The following is a 20,485-nucleotide window of genomic DNA, read 5'->3' on the forward strand; positions in this document are numbered from 1 at the left end:
CCACGTTGTGGCGTCCCAACGGACGAGGGTTGCAATCAACCCCTCTCAAGCGGTCCAAAGACCCACTTGAATACCACGGTGTTTTGCTTGCTTTTCTTAATCCCGTTCGCGAGGAATCTCCACAACTTGGAGCCTCTCGCCCTTACACTTGAAGTTCACAAATAAGCACGGAGCAAGGGAGGGATTAGCAACGCACACAATACACAAAAATCAGAGTGTCAACACGCACACAAGTCGCAACAAGAGCTCGCAACACAACCCATTGAGTTCACAACTCCACTAGAGCTCTATATGCTATCACAAAGAAACAAATGCGCGGAATCGAGGTCTTGGTGCTTAGGAATATTGTAAGAATGCTTGGTGTTCTCCTCCATGTGCCTAGGGGTCCCTTTTATAGCCCCAAGGCAGCTAGGAGCCGTTGAAAACATTCCTAGAAGGCAGATCTTGCCTTCTGTCGACTGGCGCACCGGACAGTCCGGTGCACCACCGGACATCCACTGTTCACTGTCCGGTGCAGATTGCTTTCCTTATTTGACGAAGCCGACCGTTGGAGTCTGAGAGCCGTTGGCGCACCGCACACTGTCCGGTGCACACCGGACAGTCCGGTGCACCAATGTGACCGTTGGCTCAGCCACGCGTCACGCGCGGAATCCTCGGCCGACCGTTGCCCCGGTTGACCGTTGACTCACCGGACAGTCCGGTGCACCACCGGACAGACCGGTGAATTTTAGTCGTACGCCGTTGATGGTTTCCCGAGAGCGACGAGTTCGCCTGTGAATGGCTCACCGGACAGTCCGGTGCACCACCGGACAATCCGGTGAATTATAGTCGTACACCGTCGTCGAAGTCCCGAGAGCAGCCTGTTCGCCAGAGCCAGCCTGGCGCACCGGACACTGTCCGGTGCACCACCGGACAGTCCGGTGCACCCAGACTGAGCTGACTTCGGCTGAACATAGCCATCTCATTTCCAATTCAGTTTTTCCTGTTTCCAGCACTTAGACACAATACATTAGTCCATAAAACAATGTACTAAGTCTAGAAACATACCTTTTGACTTGATTTGCACTTTGTCCACCACATTGCATAGATTAACACAAAAGCACTTGTGTTGGCACTCAATCACCAAAATACTTAGAAATGGCCCAAAGGCACATTTCCCTTTCACACCCAGGCAAGGCAAATTTGGTTGCAGATGCCTTGAGTCGGAAGGAGCATGTTCACTCCACTTTTGTCGTCCAGCTACCCGACGAATTAGCTAAATATTTTGAGAGACTCAACTTGGGAATTGTTACACACACTGAAGGAGTTACCATCGAATTGGAACCTACCTTAGAGCAAGAGATTCGTAAAGGTCAGGTTGGTGATGCTAAAATTCAAGAGATTAAGGATCTTATTACGGAAGGTCGAGTTCCAGAATTCACGGAGGATGAGCAAGGTACTATATGGTTCAAAGATCGGATATGTGTTCCGGAGATTGATAGCCTTCGTGAGACTATATTGGAAGAAGCTCATGATTCTGATTACTCTATTCACCCTGGTAGCACTAAGATGTATCAGGATTTGAAGCAAAAGTATTGGTGGTATGGACTGAAAAGAGATGTTGCTGCTCATGTGGCTAAGTGTGATGTGTGTCAAAGAGTCAAGGCCGAACATCAAAGACCAGCTGGATTATTGCACCCATTGAAGATACCCGAGTGGAAATGGGAAGAAATTGGTATGGATTTCATTGTTGGACTACCCCGCACTCCAGCAGGGTATGACTCTATTTGGGTGATTGTGGACAGATTGACAAAAGTGGCTCATTTCATACCAGTGAGGACTAATTATACGGGAGCCAAGCTCGCAGAATTGTATATGACTCAGATAGTTTGTCTACATGGAGTGCCTAAGAAGATCGTGTCTGATCAAGGATCACAGTTTACTTCTCGATTTTGGAAGAAGTTGCATGAGAGCTTGGATACAAAGTTGAATTTTAGCTCAGCCTACCATCCCCAGACTGATGGACAGACAGAGAGGACTAACCAAGTACTGGAGGATATGTTAAGAGCTTGTGCTCTTAAACATGGTGGAAGTTGGGATAAGAGCTTACCATATGCAGAGTTCTCTTATAATAATAGCTACTAGGCCAGTTTGAAGATGTTACCATTTGAGGCTCTATATGGCAGAAAGTGAAGGACTCCTCTATATTGGGATCAGACTGGAGAAAGACAATTCTTTGGACCTGAGCTTATTCAAGAGGCAGAAGAACAAGTTCGAATGATAAGGGAAAATTTGAGAATCGCACAATCCAGGCAAAAGAGCTATGCTGATAATAGGAGAAGACTACTGGAGTTTAAGGAGGGTGATCACGTGTATCTGAAGGTGTCACCACTTCGGGGTATGAGGAGATTTAAAGTTAAAATAAAGTTGTCCCCTCGCTTCATTGGACCTTTCTTGATCTTAAAGCGAGTGGGAGAAGTTGCATATCAACTGGAGTTACCCGATCATCTGTCAGATGTACATAATGTATTCCATGTGTCCCAGCTAAAGAAGTGTCTCAGGGTTCCTGAGGAGCAGTTACCAATGGAGGACCTTAGTGTTCAAGATGACCTGACTTATGCGGAGTACCCTATCAAGATTCTGGACACTTTGACTCGAGTTACAAGAAATAAGGTGATAAAGATGTGCAAAGTGCATTGGAGTCACCATGGAGAAGATGAAGCAACTTGGGAGAGAGAAGAAAAGCTTCGCATAGATTTTCCCCATCTTTTCCCTAGTCCTTCCTAAATCTCGAGGACGAGATTATTTTTAAGGGGGGTAGGATTTGTAATACCCAAATGGTAAGAGTAGTAAAATGTACAAGATACGGGAAGTGTGAAGGGTTCCATTGACCACTTGTGTTATTGTTCTCATTTTTGCATATTTCAAATAATGGAATTATCCCCGACTACCAATAAATATACTCAATAAAAGAATATGCATCATGCTGGAGTTTAGTTGCTTGTGCATTTAATAAAATAATAATATGAATAAAAAAACTAATAATGAGAATTTGGTATTTAGCCTAAATTTAAATTCTAGAAATTAGAAAGGAGAAATAAAGTATTTTGTGGGTGAGATTAAATATATAAAAACAAATAATATTCTTACACTAGAGAAATGAAGTTGAACATTTGGCCAAGGGTTAAATTCAGAACAAGATCCACATTCAAATTTGAAATTTGAAAATGAAAAGAAGAAAAAAATAATAAAACAGAAAAGAATAAAAAGAAAAAAGAGAGAGCCAGACCCCATTCTCGGCCCATCTAGGAATTGACCCCGCGCGGCCCAGACACCAGACCCTTTCCTTCTCACGCTCGCTTCACTGGCAGGCGGGCCCACCTCGTCAGTCTCCCTTACACCTGAACGCGGTCTCACCTTCGCGCGTTACCCACCTCCCCGCGCATGTCGCCGCTCCGCCGGGGGCTTCGGAGTCCGTTGCATCCGCTCTATACCTCTCCGCGTTTACAAATAGGAGATCCAACGACCTCGCTGCTCGTTCCCTACTCCCTTGCCGCAACTTCACCACGCAGTCGCGCCCGCCAGTGCCGTGAGGAAAACAGAGATCCGCCGCGGGGCAATTACCGGCTCACCGTCGACCGCGCCTTGGTTTTGTGCGCTAGAAACTTCTGGGAACCGGGAGTTGGCGAGCGCATCCGGTTGGAGCCGAAGTTGGCCGTCAGTTCGGCCAGGATTTCTCACCGGACAACAATTGTCGCCGCGCGCGGTGGACTGCAAGCTACATCGCGTTAACCAGGGTAATGATGCCTCTCCTACCTTCGTACTATTCGTCCTCGCGTATGTCTCCAGCGAATCGAAGTTTAGGGCGCTGTGGCTCTGGCGGATCCACGCGCGGCAATGGCGCCGCCATGGCTGGGGTCTGTTCATCGTCGCCGGCAACGTCTTGGGTTGGGGCATCCTGCACCGTAGATTTTTAGGGCAACGGTGATGATTAGACTACACATACTGGTTCGCTAGAGTGAGGGCAGAGCCGTCCGATTTTGATCCATCGCGTTAGGATAGATCCAACCATTTTGAATCAGAACCGTCCATCTGGATACCGGCGGTCCGCGTTGATCGCTCGATCATTGGGTTCTAGATCTAATCTGGACCCCATATTTCAGATCGGGTGGCTCAGATCGCTTGATACCTTTCCGGCCGAGCCCTTTTACATAAGAGACCTTAAGTTTTTAGGCAATCAACCCGCAGTCCTGCGCGGGTTGAGTCTGAGTCACAGGAATTTTTGTAAATTAACCCCTGTTGTCTCTGGAATTCGAGGAGCAGTCCAGACAGCAAATAAAATCAGATAAATTCATTATAAATTCATTTTGAATACAAAAATAATTACTAGAACTTGTTTAATTCATAGAAATTGCGTACGAACTCCAAATTGGTCCATTTCAGTTTCTAAATTTTCATAATATTATTGTCTATCTACTTGTGCCTCTGTTTTAACATGAAAGATGATTTAAAATTTATCTAGTACTTAATCATGTATTAAATACATAAAACCTTGGAAAATTCATAACTTAAAATATATAACTCCAAAATTAATAATTCCAGTTCCTATGATCTCATTTTAGTGTCTAGATTATTACTGTATATTTTATTTACATGTTTGGTTTAATGTTAATTTTTGCTATACTATGTACGTATTGTGTTGATGTGAGTAGACGAGCAAGCTACAGAGGATTTCGGGGTTCAGCTGGTAGAGACTGCTGAGCAGGAGCTCGTGGAAGGCAAGTTGTGCCCTTGACCACTTTTTACCCAATAATGTTTGTTGGGACTATGCTTCGTCGCGCCGAAGGTCTTGAAGGAAGAAGCAGCTTCAGCTGAAGCTGTCCGCGTGCGATGACCGAAGCTTGATCTTCATAAAGCTTCGGAATTATGAACCGACTTAAAAGTAGAAAGACCTTTTAGTCCATAAGCGTTTGAGTCGTTATTGTAGACTTTCATGAAGGGCATGGTTGTAAATTCTCACAGGCTGTGTCCTGTGCCTATAAATAGTGAACAGTACTCCTCTACTGTTCACGCTTTTGGATTCGGGTTTTTCACCATCTCATCATTTTGAGAACCAACCTTTGTCAAGGCAGAGGTATAATTGTATCCAATACTTAAATATATTGAATGAATATAATATGATTCATTTACTTTTGATACTCTATATTTTATGTTATTTCGTACAATTTATCAACGTACAATTACGAAAACTCAACCTTCGTAATCGTATTGTCGTTCGCCTTCGTCTAGAGTTCATTATCCCCGAGGGAATAATGCTTCATTGGACGAAGGTCATTGTCATTTAATATTTTATGTTGCCTTGTTCTTGATTCATAGCGGTTGAGAACAAGTCCCCAACATTGGCGCCCACCTCCGGTGAACTCACTTCCACTTTTTTGAGCTGATGGCTTCGTCCAACAATCAAACTGGAGCTGCTTCGGCCCCGAAGCTGCTGCTCCCAATAACAGGCGGTTCGTGCTCAGAGCCAGCCAACAAAAAGCAAAAGAAGGAGGCGCAGAGAAGGGTACAACATGTTGGAGTGCAGGGACCCTTCATCAAGTCAAGGTGGTCCCACGTTCCAATCACCTTCTCCCAGGAGGATCTTCAGCTCAAGGATTTTCCTCATAATGATGCTATGGTTATTTCTTGCGTCATCAAAGGGTTTCTGGTCCACAATGTCTTGGTTGATACAGGCAGTGCAGCTGATATCATATTTGCTAAAGCCTTCAGACAAATGCAAGAGCCAGAAGATAAGATTCATGATGCTACACACCCTCTCTGTGGCTTCGGAGGAAGACAGATTGTAGCACTGGGCAAGATCACCATGCCAGTGACCTTCGGATTCATCAACAATACCAGAACTGAGCAAGTTGTGTTTGATATTGTTGACATGGAATACCCTTATAATGCAATTATTGGTCGTGGCACCCTCAACGCTTTCGAAGCAATCCTTCATCCTGCTTACCTTTGCATGAAAATACCTTCGGATCAAGGACCCATTGCTATTCATGGAAGTTAAGAAGCTGCCAGAAAGGCCGAGGGAAATTGGACTGACTCAAAAGCAATCCATAACATAGATGGAGCTGAAGCTTGTGAACAGTACAAATTCAGAAGGGAGAAAGCAGTTTCAGCAGATCAGCCGAAGCCCATGCTCTTATGTGAGGACATAGCAGAGCAGAAGGTGCTGTTGGGCTCTCAGTTATCCGAAGAACAGGAGAGAACCTTGATAAGGTTTTTGTTCAACAACAAAGATGTGTTTGCATGGTCAGCTAATGATCTTTGCGGAGTTAACAGGGATGTTATTGAACACTCGCTCAATGTTGACCCATCCTTCAGACCCAGAAAGCAGAGGCTTTGGAAAATGTCTGATGACAAGGCCGAAGGTGCTCGGAATGAAGTCAAAAGACTCCTCAGTGCAGGAGTTATCAGAGAAGTAAAGTACCCAGAATGGCTAGCTAACACTGTTATGGTGAAAAAGGCCAATGGCAAATGGCGAATGTGTATCGATTTTACGGATCTCAACAAGGCTTGTCCGAAGGACGAATTCCCATTGCCAAGGATAGACTCCTTAGTTGATGCAGCAGCTTCGTCAGAGCTTATGAGTCTCCTCGATTGTTATTCAGGCTATCATCAAATTTGGATGAAGAAGGAGGATGAGCCGAAGACCAGCTTCATAACCCCTAGTGGAACATATTGTTACCTTCGGATGCCTGAGGGGCTCAAGAACGCTGGAGGAAGTTTCAGCAGAATGACTGCGAAGGTTCTCCAGTCTCAGATAGGCAAAAATGTGCTAACTTATGTTGATGATATCATTGTAAAAAGCACGAAACAGGAAAATCACATTGCTGATTTGCAGGAGACCTTCGCCAGTTTTAGACAAGCTGGTCTAAAGTTGAATCCAGAAAAATGTGTCTTCGGAGTAAAGAAGGGAAAATTTCTTGGATGCTTGGTTTCAACAAAGGGAATTGAAGCTAATCCAAGTAAAATTGAAGCTATACTTCGGATGGAGCCACCAACTACAAAAAAAGGGGGCCCAAAGATTGACAGGGAGGCTGGCATCTCTCAATAGATTCATATCCAGATCGGCAGAGAGAAATTTACCATTCTTCGAAGTGCTGAAATCAGCCGAAGTCTTTCAATGGGGACCAAGCCAACAAAAAGCCTTCGAGGAACTGAAGCAATATTTGATAGATTTAACAACATTAACTCCACCAATGCCAGGGGCTCCTTTGTTGTTATATGTGGCAGCTTCGCACTCAGCGGTAAGTGCAGCACTTGTCCAGGAGAAGCTTGATGGCCAAGTCAAGAAACAGGTTCCAGTGTATTTTGTATCTGAAGTTCTTAGTGTATCAAAGAAAAACTATACAGAATTGGAGAAGGTATTGTATGCTGTTTTGATGGCATCCAGGAAGCTTCGGCATTATTTTCAAGCATACAATATTATTGTTCCTTCTTCGCAACCGTTGAAGGATATTATGAGAAATAGAGAAGCTACTGGACGGATTGGAAAATGGGCTGCAGAGCTCAATGAATTTTGCATTGATTATGTGCATAGATCCTCGATCCAGTCTCAAGCGTTGGCAGATTTCATTGCCGATTGGACGCCAGGGGCTCAGGATGAAGAAACAAATAAAGATGCCGAAGTATGGACAGTGTTTTGCGATGGGTCTTGGGGAACCTTCGGAGCGGGAGCAGCCGCTGTGTTGGTCTCACCATCCAAAGTCAAAACTTGTTATGCGGCGAGACTCGATTTTAGTTGTACAAACAATATTACTGAGTACGAAGCCCTGCTTTTGGGCCTTCGGAAATTAAAAGCAATGGGAATCAGAAGGGCCATTCTTAAAACTGATTCCCAGGTTGTTTCGGGTCATGTTGACAAAAGCTGCAAGGCTAAAGATCCGAAGCTTGAAAAATATCTAGACACAGTCCGAAGAATCGAAGCTTCCTTCGAAGGATTTTCTGTCAAAAATATCCCTCGAGGACAAAATGAGTATGCTGATTTGCTAGCTAAGTCAGCAGCACAGGGGCTGCCCTTACCTTCGGATGTGTTCTTCGAAACAATAAAAGCACCTTCAGTGGAACTTCTTGAAAGAGCAGTCCTCAATATATCTCCTGTTTATAGTGAAGACTGGAGAACTGAGATCATCTCTTACCTTCAGGGTAATTTCCTTTCAGATGACGAAACTTATAACAGGAGGATAGAGGCAAGAGCTCGTCCATATGTCATGATAGAAGGGGATTTGTACAAGCATGGAGTTTGTGCTCCACTACTCAAGTGTTTATCCAGAGCTGAAGGCATAGAGTTGATGAAAGAAATACATGCAGGCTTGTGTGGATCTCACATTGGATTTAGGCCGTTACTTGGAAAAGTTTTTCGTCAAGGGTTTTATTGGCCGAAGGCAGCTTCGGATGCAGCGGAATTAGTTCAAAAGTGCGAAGGTTGTCAGAAATGTGCAAGAGATCAAAAACAATCTTCGTCTCTAACTCAGCTGATACAACCCATCTGGCCATTGCAAAGGTGGGGTCTTGATTTGTTAGGTCCGTTACCACCGGCCCAAGGAAACTTAAGATATGTTGTAGTGGCTGTGGAATATTTTTCTAAATGGATTGAGGCAAAGCCTTTAGCCACAATAACTTCGGCCACCATTCAAAAGTTTTTCTGGCAGAATATTGTTTGTCGTTTCGGAGTACCAAAGGCCATCACTGTAGATAATGGAACACAGTTCGACTCCGAAGCTTTCAGAGAATTCTGTGATCAAATCGGCACGAAGATCCATTTTGCATCAGTCAGGCATCCGGAGTCAAATGGACTCGTTGAAAGAGCCAATGGCATCATAATGACAGGAATAATGAAGTTAATCTTCAACCAACCCAGGGGAAAGTGGCCAGATCAATTAATCAAAGTGGTATGGAGCCACAATACGACAATATCAAGGTCAACAGGCTTTACCCCATTCAAATTATTGTTTGGTGACGAAGCAATAACTCCGGAGGAAGCTAAAACTGGATCGATAAGAGTAGTAGCTTCGGCAGAGTCAGATCCTGAAGCTGATCATTCTGTTGAAAAAGATGCTATAGAAGGGATCAGACTTCAAGCTGTGGAGAACATCAATAAATATCAAGCCGAAACAATCAAATGGCGTGATAGAAAGGTTCGGCTGAAAAATATTGAGCCAGGACATTTGGTGCTTCGGAGAGTGGCTAACCCAGATACAGTGGGCAAGCTGCAGTTGAAATGGGAGGGACCTTTTTTGGTAGTATCTTCGTCAAGACCCGGTTCATACAGATTGAAGGATATGGACAGCAACGACATTCCTAGATCCTGGAATGCGGATGAGCTTCGGCGATATTATGTATTGATGTAATTTTTTATATTTTTTATTTTTTCTTTCATGGCACCCTTTTCCTTTCTGAAGGGGGAGAAAGGTTTTTAATGGGGCCATCACATGTAATTTCCTTTTTTAGCTCTATAAGCGAAAAATCCCCCAAAGATGTAAATGTAAAAGCTGAGAACGCACCATCGAGTGCCGAAAAGAAACAGGGAAGAAGCTCCAAAGTCGTTCCTAAGGGAATGCAGAGCTTACAGCGAAAAGTCAACGCTGATTCCGCCGAAAGTAAAAGGCGAAGAAGCTCCAAAGTCGTTCCTAAGGAATGCAGAGCTTACAGCGAAAAGTCAACGCTGATTCCGCCGAAAGTAAAAGGCGAAGAAGCTCCAAAGTCGTTCCTAAGGGAATGCAGAGCTTACAGCGAAAAGTCAGCGCTGATATGTGATTGTTTCTAAGGAAATAACGGTTGTGATTATGGCTTCGTATATGTGTTTGGACATTCATTTGCACATCATATTACATCATAACATTTGCATTCATAAACATTCATCTAGGCATATATAGGATAACCATCATCATAGCATAAGTGGTTGCTTCGGCAAAAAGGAAAAACTGTCTTTTGTACTTCGTTGTGTACGAAAAGAAGAGCTTCGGAAAAGTTGTTTTTTATGCTTCGATGTGTACGAAAAGAAGGGAAGGTGTTTTTTTCGCCTTCGGCTCAAAAAGATAATTTCGTCCACATCAAAGCACCTCTAATACATTAACGCAAGGGTAAAAGCATATTACAAGGTATGAACAGAATTCATTAAAACAAGTTTAGTCATATTTACAAAAGTTATCTCAAAAGTTTCTTAAGTCTGTCTACAGTCTACTCCTATTGATCTTCATGGGGCCTCAGCTTCGGCGTCATGCTTTTTAAGCATCGGTCTCAGCTTCGTCATCCTACATAAATTAAGTTGTTGAGGGTCAAAACCAAGCTTGAAGGAAAAGGTAAGCACAAGGTATGATTTCTTACTGGTTCAAGATGACTCCGAGCTTCGTCTCCAGCCTTTTCTCGCCCGCCTTTTGTCCATATCATTTTTACAAATCTATTAGAGATGCTTCGGGCGAGATCAGGAATGTCATCTAGAATTGATGGTGATAAAGTGAAATTGGGCCTATTGACAATCTTTCCATGATCGCAGCCAGCTTTTAGGAAAGCTGCAGCAGTGCCCCGAGAAGCTACCCAGGCGCAGAAGTCACCGTGCCCAGCTATAACTTCGTCAAGCTCATCAATTTCACCTTCGATATGTTCAAAGATCTTTGGTAAATCTTCAGCTGACGGGGTGAATTTTTCACTGCTAGCTCCAACTGAGTGGAAAATTTTTCTCAGTCGTTGAATGCATTTGTTGCTAAATTCCAAACATTTTTCTTGAAGGTTTGCCAATAATTTTTTCAAATCTGAATTTTGTTGAACTTCGGCTTCAAGTTTCACACTAAGTTCTTGTTTTTCCTGTTCAAATTGTTCAGATTGACAGAGAAGCTTCGAATTCAATTCTGCTACTTTAGCTTCGGCTTCTGCCAATAAACCTTCAGTTGTCCGAAGCTCGAAGTCTTTCTTTTCAACAATAGCTGATTGCTCTTTTATTTTGCTCTCTAAGCTTTCAATTATAACTTCGTGTTTTTTGTCTTCTAAATCTTGCTGCATTTTCAAAGCCTTGCTCAGCAGCATACTCTGCACGTAAACAATCTTCGTTAGGCATGTCTTCATCATTAAAAACAATAAAAGTCAAGGGAAAAGTAGTTTACCTTGAAATTAGAATAAAATAAACTACCAACGATATGTTGTCGTCGGTAGCGGCTGATGTCTGTTTCCAGCTTCGGAAAACCGATACTCTTTGATAGAGTACCGATGATCTTAGCTCCAGTTTGGTCTCGGATACAGTTCAATTTTTCATCGTCAATTCCCCCGAAGAGGAGTGCTCCTGGCTTATAACCGCAAGATTTGGCATATTCTTTAAGCTCTTCCATTTCGGCCTCTGACAATTCTTGTCCAATTAAATTTTGGAACATGAAGGCTTCGTCCTCTGAAGCTTCGTCAGCAATTTCCTTTTCTTTCCCAGAAGCTGCGGCCATGGCCTCTTTGGCGGCAGTGGTAGCTTCTTCTGTGGCCATGTCTAGCAGAATTTTATCGATATGCTCAATTGTGCTTTCCAAGTTCAAATCTTCGGTTGAAGCAGCTTCGGTAGCTGCCATCTCCGAAGGCGCAACTTCAATATTTGTTAGTCCTTCAGCCTCTGGTATCTTCTGAGCCGAAGCTCTCGGTGGTGTCTTGTCAATGACTTCTGTCACTGCGATGATTCTTTGTCTTTTAGTTTTAGTTGATTTCTTCGTTTGTTCGGGCTCCTTTTCCTTCTGAAAAAACTTCGTCAGTTGAGGCCCCAATGGACTTAGCTTCATAGGCAGGGATTCAGTCATTACCTTCAAAATCTCTTCCACGTCAGTGGCAGAGGGTGATGCGGGGGTCTCCTCTTTGTCGGATATCTTTTGCTTCGGAGATAATACTTTCTTTTTCTTCGGAATATTCTTCTTTTTTGCTGGTTCCTTCTCATCTTTATCTGAAGCTTCGGCTACCCTTTTTCTTTTCCGGCCTTCGACACTTTTATTCAGATTTTCGTAGTCAGGGTATTCAAAACCCAAGGCATCCAGCACTCGGTTCAATCTTCGCTTCGGACGGGTGCCGAAGGCCGCAGTCATCAACTGATCTTCTTTTTTGGAGATTGCCGAGTATTTCATTGCACATTACTTCAATTGTATCAAGCCACTCTTGGCAAGGTGTTTTAAAGTATTTCTTGAACTTGAAATAGTAAGGTAATCGCACAAGTTCTCCTTCTCTTTTCTCCCCCTCTAGCTTCGGCATTTTCCATTCTTTTAAACTAGGAAAAACCCTGAAAGCCAAAAACTCCTGCACCAGGTCTCTTGTACTGATATGCTCTGAAATAATTCTGAACTCATCTAACGCTTGTTGGGTTGGACCTTCTGGTGTCATGTTGCAACGAGGTCGGGTTTCTCCGAAGATTAGTTCAAGTGGACTTTGCACAAACTTCTCCTTGTCATCATCAACCTTGACATAGAACCACTCCGACTTCCAGCCTGCTGCCCATTTGCTTCGGTAGCTGATTACAGGAAACTTTGTGGTTTTTCGATAAGCAAAATTATAGCAACCAAAATTGCCATGCAATCCATCTTTTCTAGCCTTCGTCTGATAGTGCAGCTCGTGAACTCGGCAAAAGCTGTCCGCAAACGGTTCCACTGTTTGGCTTCGGAGGGCCCAGATATAAACATTGAGCCTAACGATAGCGTTAGGAGTCAGCTGATGAAAGTAGATTCCAAACCTATTCAATATTTCTGCAATAATCCCATTCAGGGGGAATCTCAACCCAGCCTTTAGAAAGCTCTTGAAAATAACTATTTCATCTTTCTCTGGCTTCGGGGTAGTTTCTTCCCCCCTGAAGCGAAGCAGCTTCTTCTGATTTTCACTGAAATAGCCCGACTTTACCATCTTGGAGAGATCAGCTTTTGAAACAGTCGACTTTCCGAAGTCCAAGTGACTGGGTTTACTCGGCATGGCAATACGATAATCATCTTCGGGATCAGTTTCTTCAATGTTCTCTTCTTCTGCTTCGGCAGTTGCTTGTTCTGCTTCAACAGTGGGGACTTCTTCCGAAGTTACCAGTCCGGATCGCTGCATTGCTTCGGAGATGGGAACAGTCTCCGAGCCTTCAGCTTCGCCTCCCTCACGCTCAACCCTAGCGGTAGAACGCACTCTGGCCATTTAATTCTGAATTTGTGGGATTTAAATACTTTTTCTTCCGAAGTTTCTTCTTCTGACGAAGCAGGCTTTAAGCTGGAGCTTCGTTCGATTCCGAGAGTCAAGCTTCGGCTATGGTTAAAAATTTTGGCAGCAAAACAGTGCAAATAGCAATGAATGCTATGGTAACTTCACACCTACTCGTCTGTTTATATAGTACTGCAGGTAAGAAGGCGAAGCGCCAGGATTTTTACACCAGGCGGACAGCCGCTTGCACTCGCTGCGCGGTGGACCGCAGAGACCAAACAGTAACTCTGCAAGGTGGGACCGCTACGCGCTCGGAAACTGAATCGTTTCTCGGCAACGAGCTCAGGGAAGGTGTTTTTTGGACCTTCGGCTTCCCGAAGCTTAAGAGACTTTTTCTTTTCACGGATCAAGCTCGTTACGAAAAACGATCTAGCGCCGCGAAAGGGGCTACTGTTGGGACTATGCTTCGTCGCGCCGAAGGTCTTGAAGGAAGAAGCAGCTTCAGCTGAAGCTGTCCGCGTGCGATGACCGAAGCTTGATCTTCATAAAGCTTCGGAATTATGAACCGACTTAAAAGTAGAAAGACCTTTTAGTCCATAAGCGTTTGAGTCGTTATTGTAGACTTTCATGAAGGGCATGGTTGTAAATTCTCACAGGCTGTGTCCTGTGCCTATAAATAGTGAACAGTACTCCTCTACTGTTCACGCTTTTGGATTCGGGTTTTTCACCATCTCATCATTTTGAGAACCAACCTTTGTCAAGGCAGAGGTATAATTGTATCCAATACTTAAATATATTGAATGAATATAATATGATTCATTTACTTTTGATACTCTATATTTTATGTTATTTCGTACAATTTATCAACGTACAATTACGAAAACTCAACCTTCGTAATCGTATTGTCGTTCGCCTTCGTCTAGAGTTCATTATCTCCGAGGGAATAATGCTTCATTGGACGAAGGTCATTGTCATTTAATATTTTATGTTGCCTTGTTCTTGATTCATAGCGGTTGAGAACAAGTCCCCAACAATGTTCTTTAATATCATTTATTCATGCATAGTTTAATTTTGATGGGACCCAATAGGTTACCCTAGATTGTTTATCTCATTACCTTGTTTACCCCTGAATCACTTGGGTAGTTTGCTATTGTCTTACATGGTTTTGGGATAATCATTTATTATATCTATGTTCCAATTCTTTTGTTATTCTATTTATGTTCATGTTGAGATCATTAATGTTAATTGGAACATAGAGCTTAACTTGAGAACCACGTGCCACCATAAGGGTTTAATGGGACACCCCTGGCTGACTAATTAGGAAAGCTAGTGGAAGACTACCTTACCCGAAAGGGGCAAGGGCAGTAGGAGAGTTGCATGCAAGGAGGTTCTCGGGTTGATTTAGCTGCGATGGCGGTCAGACGGGGGATTCTTGCAAGTGCTCTTCCCATAAACTGTAGCGGGTTTTCGGAAGCTAGTGGAACTTTGTAAAGGCCTCGTAGTGTTGCCCTGCCGCGCTTCCTAGGTAGAGGTGTATGGGAGTCGCGACCCCTTGGCAGATGGGTAACATGACTTGTGGGTAAAGGGTACAACCTCTGCAGAGTGTAAAACTGGTATACTAGCCGTGCTCGCGGTCATGAGCAGCTCAGGACTCTCTGATGATTAATTTATGGAACTTAAACTTAATTTGTCATTTCATTGCATTTGGGATTATTTTATTATTACTTTTATTTATTATTACTATGGTTTGGTATTTACTTACACTTAGTAACTGCTAATAAAATTTTGACCAACTTCTAAAAGCAATGCTCAGCTTCAACCTTTATTTCATTGATCAGCCTTACACTTCATGAACTCCCACCTTTGGTGAGTTAATGCCACATTATTCCCCACAACTTGTTGAGCTATGATCATGTGTGAGCTCACCCTTGCTGTCTCACACCCCCCACAGGAGAAGAACAGGTGGTTCAGGAGGAGCCACAAGGCGAGGAGTATGATCTGATCTAGGTGGCGTTTCTCAGTTGACATTGGCGCCGACGATCTTTAGTTCGTTTTATATTCATTATTTTATTTTGTAACAAGTCTTCCGCTATTTAATAAATACTCTGATGTTTTATGACATTTATCTCTATGCACTCTGTTATTATATATGTTGTCTTCTTGGCGCATGTATGAAATGCACCTGGCTTTGTTCCTTAAAGCCGGGTGTGACAACCACAATTTGGAGTCTCTCACGTCTTACATAGATGTTTATAATCAAAATAGAGTAAGGATGGGAGTAGAAACACACACAAGAACACAATCGCAACAACAACAACACACACAAGTCAAGAAGAGAGCGCAAGAATCAAAACAACAGTCACAGCTCAAGAACATGCTCAAATCTCTATCTAATGAATCGACGGCGTGGTCGCGGAGTCTAGGAGTTGTAGATTACTCAAAGTGTGCTTATATATTGCTCCATGGCACCTAGGGGTCCTTTTATAACCCCAAGGGACCTAGGAGTCGTTGGAGCTCCATTTGGAAGGCACTAGTTGCTTTCTGTCCGTGGGTGCACCGGACACTGCATAGTGCAATGGCCACGGATCGCTTGATTGGCTACTTTCTGCTTCTGAGGGCACCGGACCGTTCGGTGGGTGGCACCGGACTATCCGGTGCTCGTGTTGACCATTGACTCCGGCTGACGTGTCAACTAGCCGTTGGTCGGCTGGCACACCGGATTGTTCGGTGCTCCGCGCCGACCATTTCTTTGTGTTGCTTAATTCTATACTCTCTAATCGCGCGCACACCGGATTTCTTTGCAATTTGTTCTTTATCTTTACTCTCTAATCCTATACTTGCTCTAAGATTCTATTTCTTTGTGTTGCTTAATTCAATTTCGCATTTATAAGGCCAGGCCCAGAACACTTTGGACCCAGCCCAACTCCATCGTTACTGCCCCCTCAAAAAGAAAAACTCTATATCTTTACACGCCGGACACACGGGCACACGGGCCAGGCCAAGCCTGACATGCCGTCCGCCGCGCTCATATCTCCTTTCGTCTACTCCGTCCAGTCCCAACTCTCCACCGGCGGCAGGAGGCGCCGGCGCTAGCCCGTGGCGAGATGAGCGGCGGGAGCGTAAGCGCCGTGTTTTATGCGGACAAGTACCACCCGATCCAGGCCGGCAGCATCGACGGCACGGACGTCGCGCCCCACGATAACGCCGTCCTCCGCGCCCTCATCTGCTCTCAGGCCGGCCTCTGTGCGTGCGCCGTGCGCGTCTCCGCTATCCCCCTCTCCACCTACCCCCTCCGTACCTCTCCCTTACCTGGGTTTCCCTCCCGTTCCGTTTCAGACGACCCTTTCGGCGACCCCAAGGCCTCCGGCGACCCCCACCGCACGGTTTTCGTCGGCCGCCTCTCGCGCCAGACCGACGACGACACGCTTCGGAAGGTGCGCCCCTTCTGCCCCCCCCCCCCCCCCCCCCCCCCCCTCACGTGTGTTAATGGACGACGTTGCCTCTTGTGGCTGTGTGCTGGGTTAGTCGTGATCCTCATGGTTGGGCGCGGTCGATTCCCCCTTTTGCTGTTTGTGCAGGCGATGAGCAGGTACGGGAGGGTGAAGAGCATGCGGTTGGTGCGTGACATTGGTGAGTGATAGCTTGCTCCGTTGTTTTCTACAGCATAGTTCTAGTGTTGTAGTGAACACAGCGGCAGTGCTACTGTTCCAGTTGTCCATGCGACTTGTGTGGTTCTGGGAACATGACAAGCTCACAAGCATACTACAACTGCTTTATAAGTTTCGGTTCTGGATATTAACTTTCAGAACATGACGAAGCATACTACAACAGCTTTATAAGCTTCAGTTCTGGATATCAACTTTCTTAAACCAGTAGCACGAATTTGCAATTTTCTAGACATTTTGCTAAGTTTGTATTTTGTATTGACCAAACTACTTCGTTTTGCAGTTACAGGTGCTTCTCGTGGTTATGCATTTGTTGAGTATGAAACTGACAGAGAGATGCATCGTGCCTATGAGGTATCTGCTATTTATGGTTTGAGTTCTGTACTCTTGTTTTTTTACTGCATTGAGTCTTTGTTATATCTAAAGGAAAGTTATTAATTATTGCCTTTGCCCTTAAGGATGCACACCATTCAGTTATTGAAGGCAGTGAAGTGATTGTTGATTACTACAGGCAACAGCTTATGCCTGGGTGGATACCAAGGCGGCTAGGTATGTACCCTTCTCAGTTACTCCCTCCATTCCAAATTATAAGTCATTTTAACTTTTCTAGATTCATAGCTTTTACTATGCACTTAGATATAGTGTATGTCTAAATACATAGCAGCTAGCAATGTATCTAGAGTTGAAAAGGTGGTAACTGTGGGTAGCGCCAAGTAAGCTAATCCTAAATGTCCAGCCACGCCGAACCGAACTCTTATCACATTATGTGTAGGTTACAACAATTGGGAGTACCTTTTTCACTGCAAGTTCTCTTACATTTACTAAGCTTGTTCACTTGTTATGATCTCGCTCATCGGATTGTTCATTGTTCCCCTCTCCCCTGCCTTTGCTACTTTTCTTCTAGACTATAAAAGAATGTCCACGGAAACATTATATAATTTGGAGTGGGGGGCTGTTTAGATGCTTCTTACTCAATATTTTGTGATGATCTTTTATGTTACTTCTAATGGTTTTTTACAGGAGGGGGGCTTGGTGGAATGAAAGAATCTGGACAGCTTCGCTTTGGAGGCCGAGAGAGGCCATTTCGTGCTCCCTTGTATGATCACATGATGCCCATCTAGTGTATCCAGTATTTTGCCTAGATAATTCATGATAATTGATGATAATGTGCTTTGGAGTTAAAAGTTTTTGTCATATCTTTTTGTACAAAACAGGCGACCTATTCCTTATGATGAACTGAAGAAGCTTGGGATCCCACCGCCACCTGAAGGGCGATATATGACACGTTATCAGGTAGCCTACCATATTTTTTTATTTCTTACACTAATAAATGGAAAAGGTGCTCACTGTTGCTATGAAGTACCCCCTATGTTTCATATTGTAAAGGCCGTTTTAGTTTTGTCTTAAGTCAAACTTGTCTAATTTTGACTAAATTTATAGAAAATATATTAACATCTACAATAGCAAATAAACGCACTATCAGAATATATTTCAGGGTGTATCTAATGAATCTTGTTTGATGTTTTTGCATTTTTTATAAATTTGGTCAAGGCTAGAGAAATTTGCCTTAGGACAAATATAATACAACTTACAATTCGGAACTTTGGAACAGAGGGAGTACTATACAACTATACTAGCACTCTTTCTGATATTTCATTACAGCATTCACTATTTTCATGCTTTGAAGTGAAAACAAATTGATATGACATATTACTGTAAATTCCAATCAATCGCCATTGAGAATAGTGGACAGTTGGAAACTTAAAATATTTGATCAGGAGGAACCTTGTTTCTAATTTGTATTATCTGCTTACTGTTTCCATTATTGAACCACATTGGCACTTGTGTGCGTACATACTGTGATGAAACTGTTATTTGCTTGATCTGCTGTTCCAACTCCTACCATGTTTTAGGCGGAAGGGATTGACTATTTTATCTCTGCTTACTGACATAACTGAAATAACATTGATTACCCCTACCACCACAGGTTCCACCACCACCAAGGCGGAAGAGCAGCAATATTGACATTGAAGATTCACCTCCTGGGAGAAGATCCAAGGACAGAGCCGGGGTTAGTACCTACAGAAGGCAAAGAAGTTCTAATGACGATGATGAAACCCTTCTCAAGAGGAAAAGCAGCCGAGACGGGCTAGAAGAATCACAAAGTCGGAGGAGCGCAAGATCATCCATTACCAAGGAGGACAACAGGTACAGCAGTCAGAGGAAGTCCAAGGAACATGACAAAGGTCATCGCAAGCACAGACGAAGCCAAGATCCGGGCGAAGTATCTCCTCCAGCAGAGGAAGACGGTAGCTATGAAAGGCAGAGAACTTTAGAAGAACCTGATCGCAGCCCTGATCGGTACCATCACCACTGGCATCACAGGGATGATACATATGAGAGCAGACACTTGCGCCACAGGGATCATCGCAAGCGTAGACGAAGCCAAGAACCGGGCGAAGTATCTCCACCAGAGGAAGACTGTAGCCATGAAAGGGAGAGAACTTCAGACGAACCTGGTCGCAGCCCTGATCGGTACCATCACCACTGGCATCAAAGGGATGGTACATATGAGAGCAGACACTCACGCCACAGGGATCATCGCAAGCGCAGACGAAGCCAAGAGCCAGGCGTATCTCCACTAGAGGAAGACAGTAGCTATGAAAGGGAAAGAACTTCAGACGAACTTGGTCGCAGCCCTGATTGGTACCATCACCATCGGCATCACAGGGAGGATACATATGAGAGCAGACACTCTCACCACAGGGATCGCCGACGCCATGGTGACCGGCATCGCACCAAGAGAAGCGAGAGTCGAGATTACAGGGACTAGGCAACTCTCACTCGCACCACAGGGATCCCCGACGCCATGGTGACCGGCATCACACCAAGAGAAGTGAGGGTCGAGATTACACTCTCCAGTTTCCTAGACTACAATGTTTCATTATGTAAACTTGATTGTTTTTCGTACTCCTTGATCTAGTAAGGTTTACTGTTGCCCTGTAGTCTCTTTCATGAGAATGTATTCCTGTACCGAATTTTATATGTTTGGTTTTGTTGTTGACACACCTTTATCTCTATTTATTTACTCCTAGACTAGATGACAGGAGAGAATAAAAATAAATGAAATACTGAAATATAATAAAAAGAACATCTTATGCATAGAACAGGATTAAAAACACTTCAATATTACTCCATTCATCCGTATATTTTTTTTTGCTACGATCTTTAAAACAAAACTTTAACTATTTGCATATCCAAAATATATTGTCGTTAAATACAAAAATACCATCATTTTAAAGTACTTTTACATATGAATCCAAGTATATAGTATACATACACTAAAAATTATATTTTTTGGCTAAATTATTAGTTAAAGTTTGACTTTTTGAAATATATAAATGCCTCAATAAACGTGATAGAGGGAGTGTTATAGTATAGAATAAGAGAGCATCTCCAACAGCTTCTAAAAATTAATGGGATTGATATCTTCTTAAAAACTTTAGTACGTTAAAAAAATCATACTCCAACAGCACCCTTAATTTTCCCAAAAGAAAACGTAGCAGGTCTCCACGGCGTTAGCATATGCACTGGAGGAGGATGGCTCCAGGACGGGACAAGAGGCTGGGGTGACGTACTCGTACCTAGCCGTGGCGAGG

General features: G+C 43.7%; 1 protein-coding gene across 1 annotated transcript; it reads left to right on the forward strand.

Moving 5' to 3' along the window:
* The first annotated feature begins 16,148 nt into the window (after positions 1-16,148).
* LOC100383273 (U11/U12 small nuclear ribonucleoprotein 35 kDa protein) lies at positions 16,149-19,891 on the forward strand. Its single transcript, NM_001175933.1, has 8 exons — positions 16,149-16,404; positions 16,498-16,595; positions 16,740-16,791; positions 17,110-17,180; positions 17,285-17,375; positions 17,847-17,922; positions 18,041-18,119; positions 18,814-19,891. The coding sequence occupies exons 1-8, from the start codon at positions 16,266-16,268 to the stop codon at positions 19,657-19,659; spliced, it is 1,452 nt and encodes a 483-aa protein (NP_001169404.1). The 5' UTR covers positions 16,149-16,265; the 3' UTR covers positions 19,660-19,891.
* The last annotated feature ends 594 nt before the right edge of the window (positions 19,892-20,485 follow it).

This window comes from Zea mays, chromosome 7 (assembly GCF_902167145.1).
Source record: "Zea mays cultivar B73 chromosome 7, Zm-B73-REFERENCE-NAM-5.0, whole genome shotgun sequence".
Classification (NCBI taxonomy): domain Eukaryota; kingdom Viridiplantae; phylum Streptophyta; class Magnoliopsida; order Poales; family Poaceae; genus Zea; species Zea mays.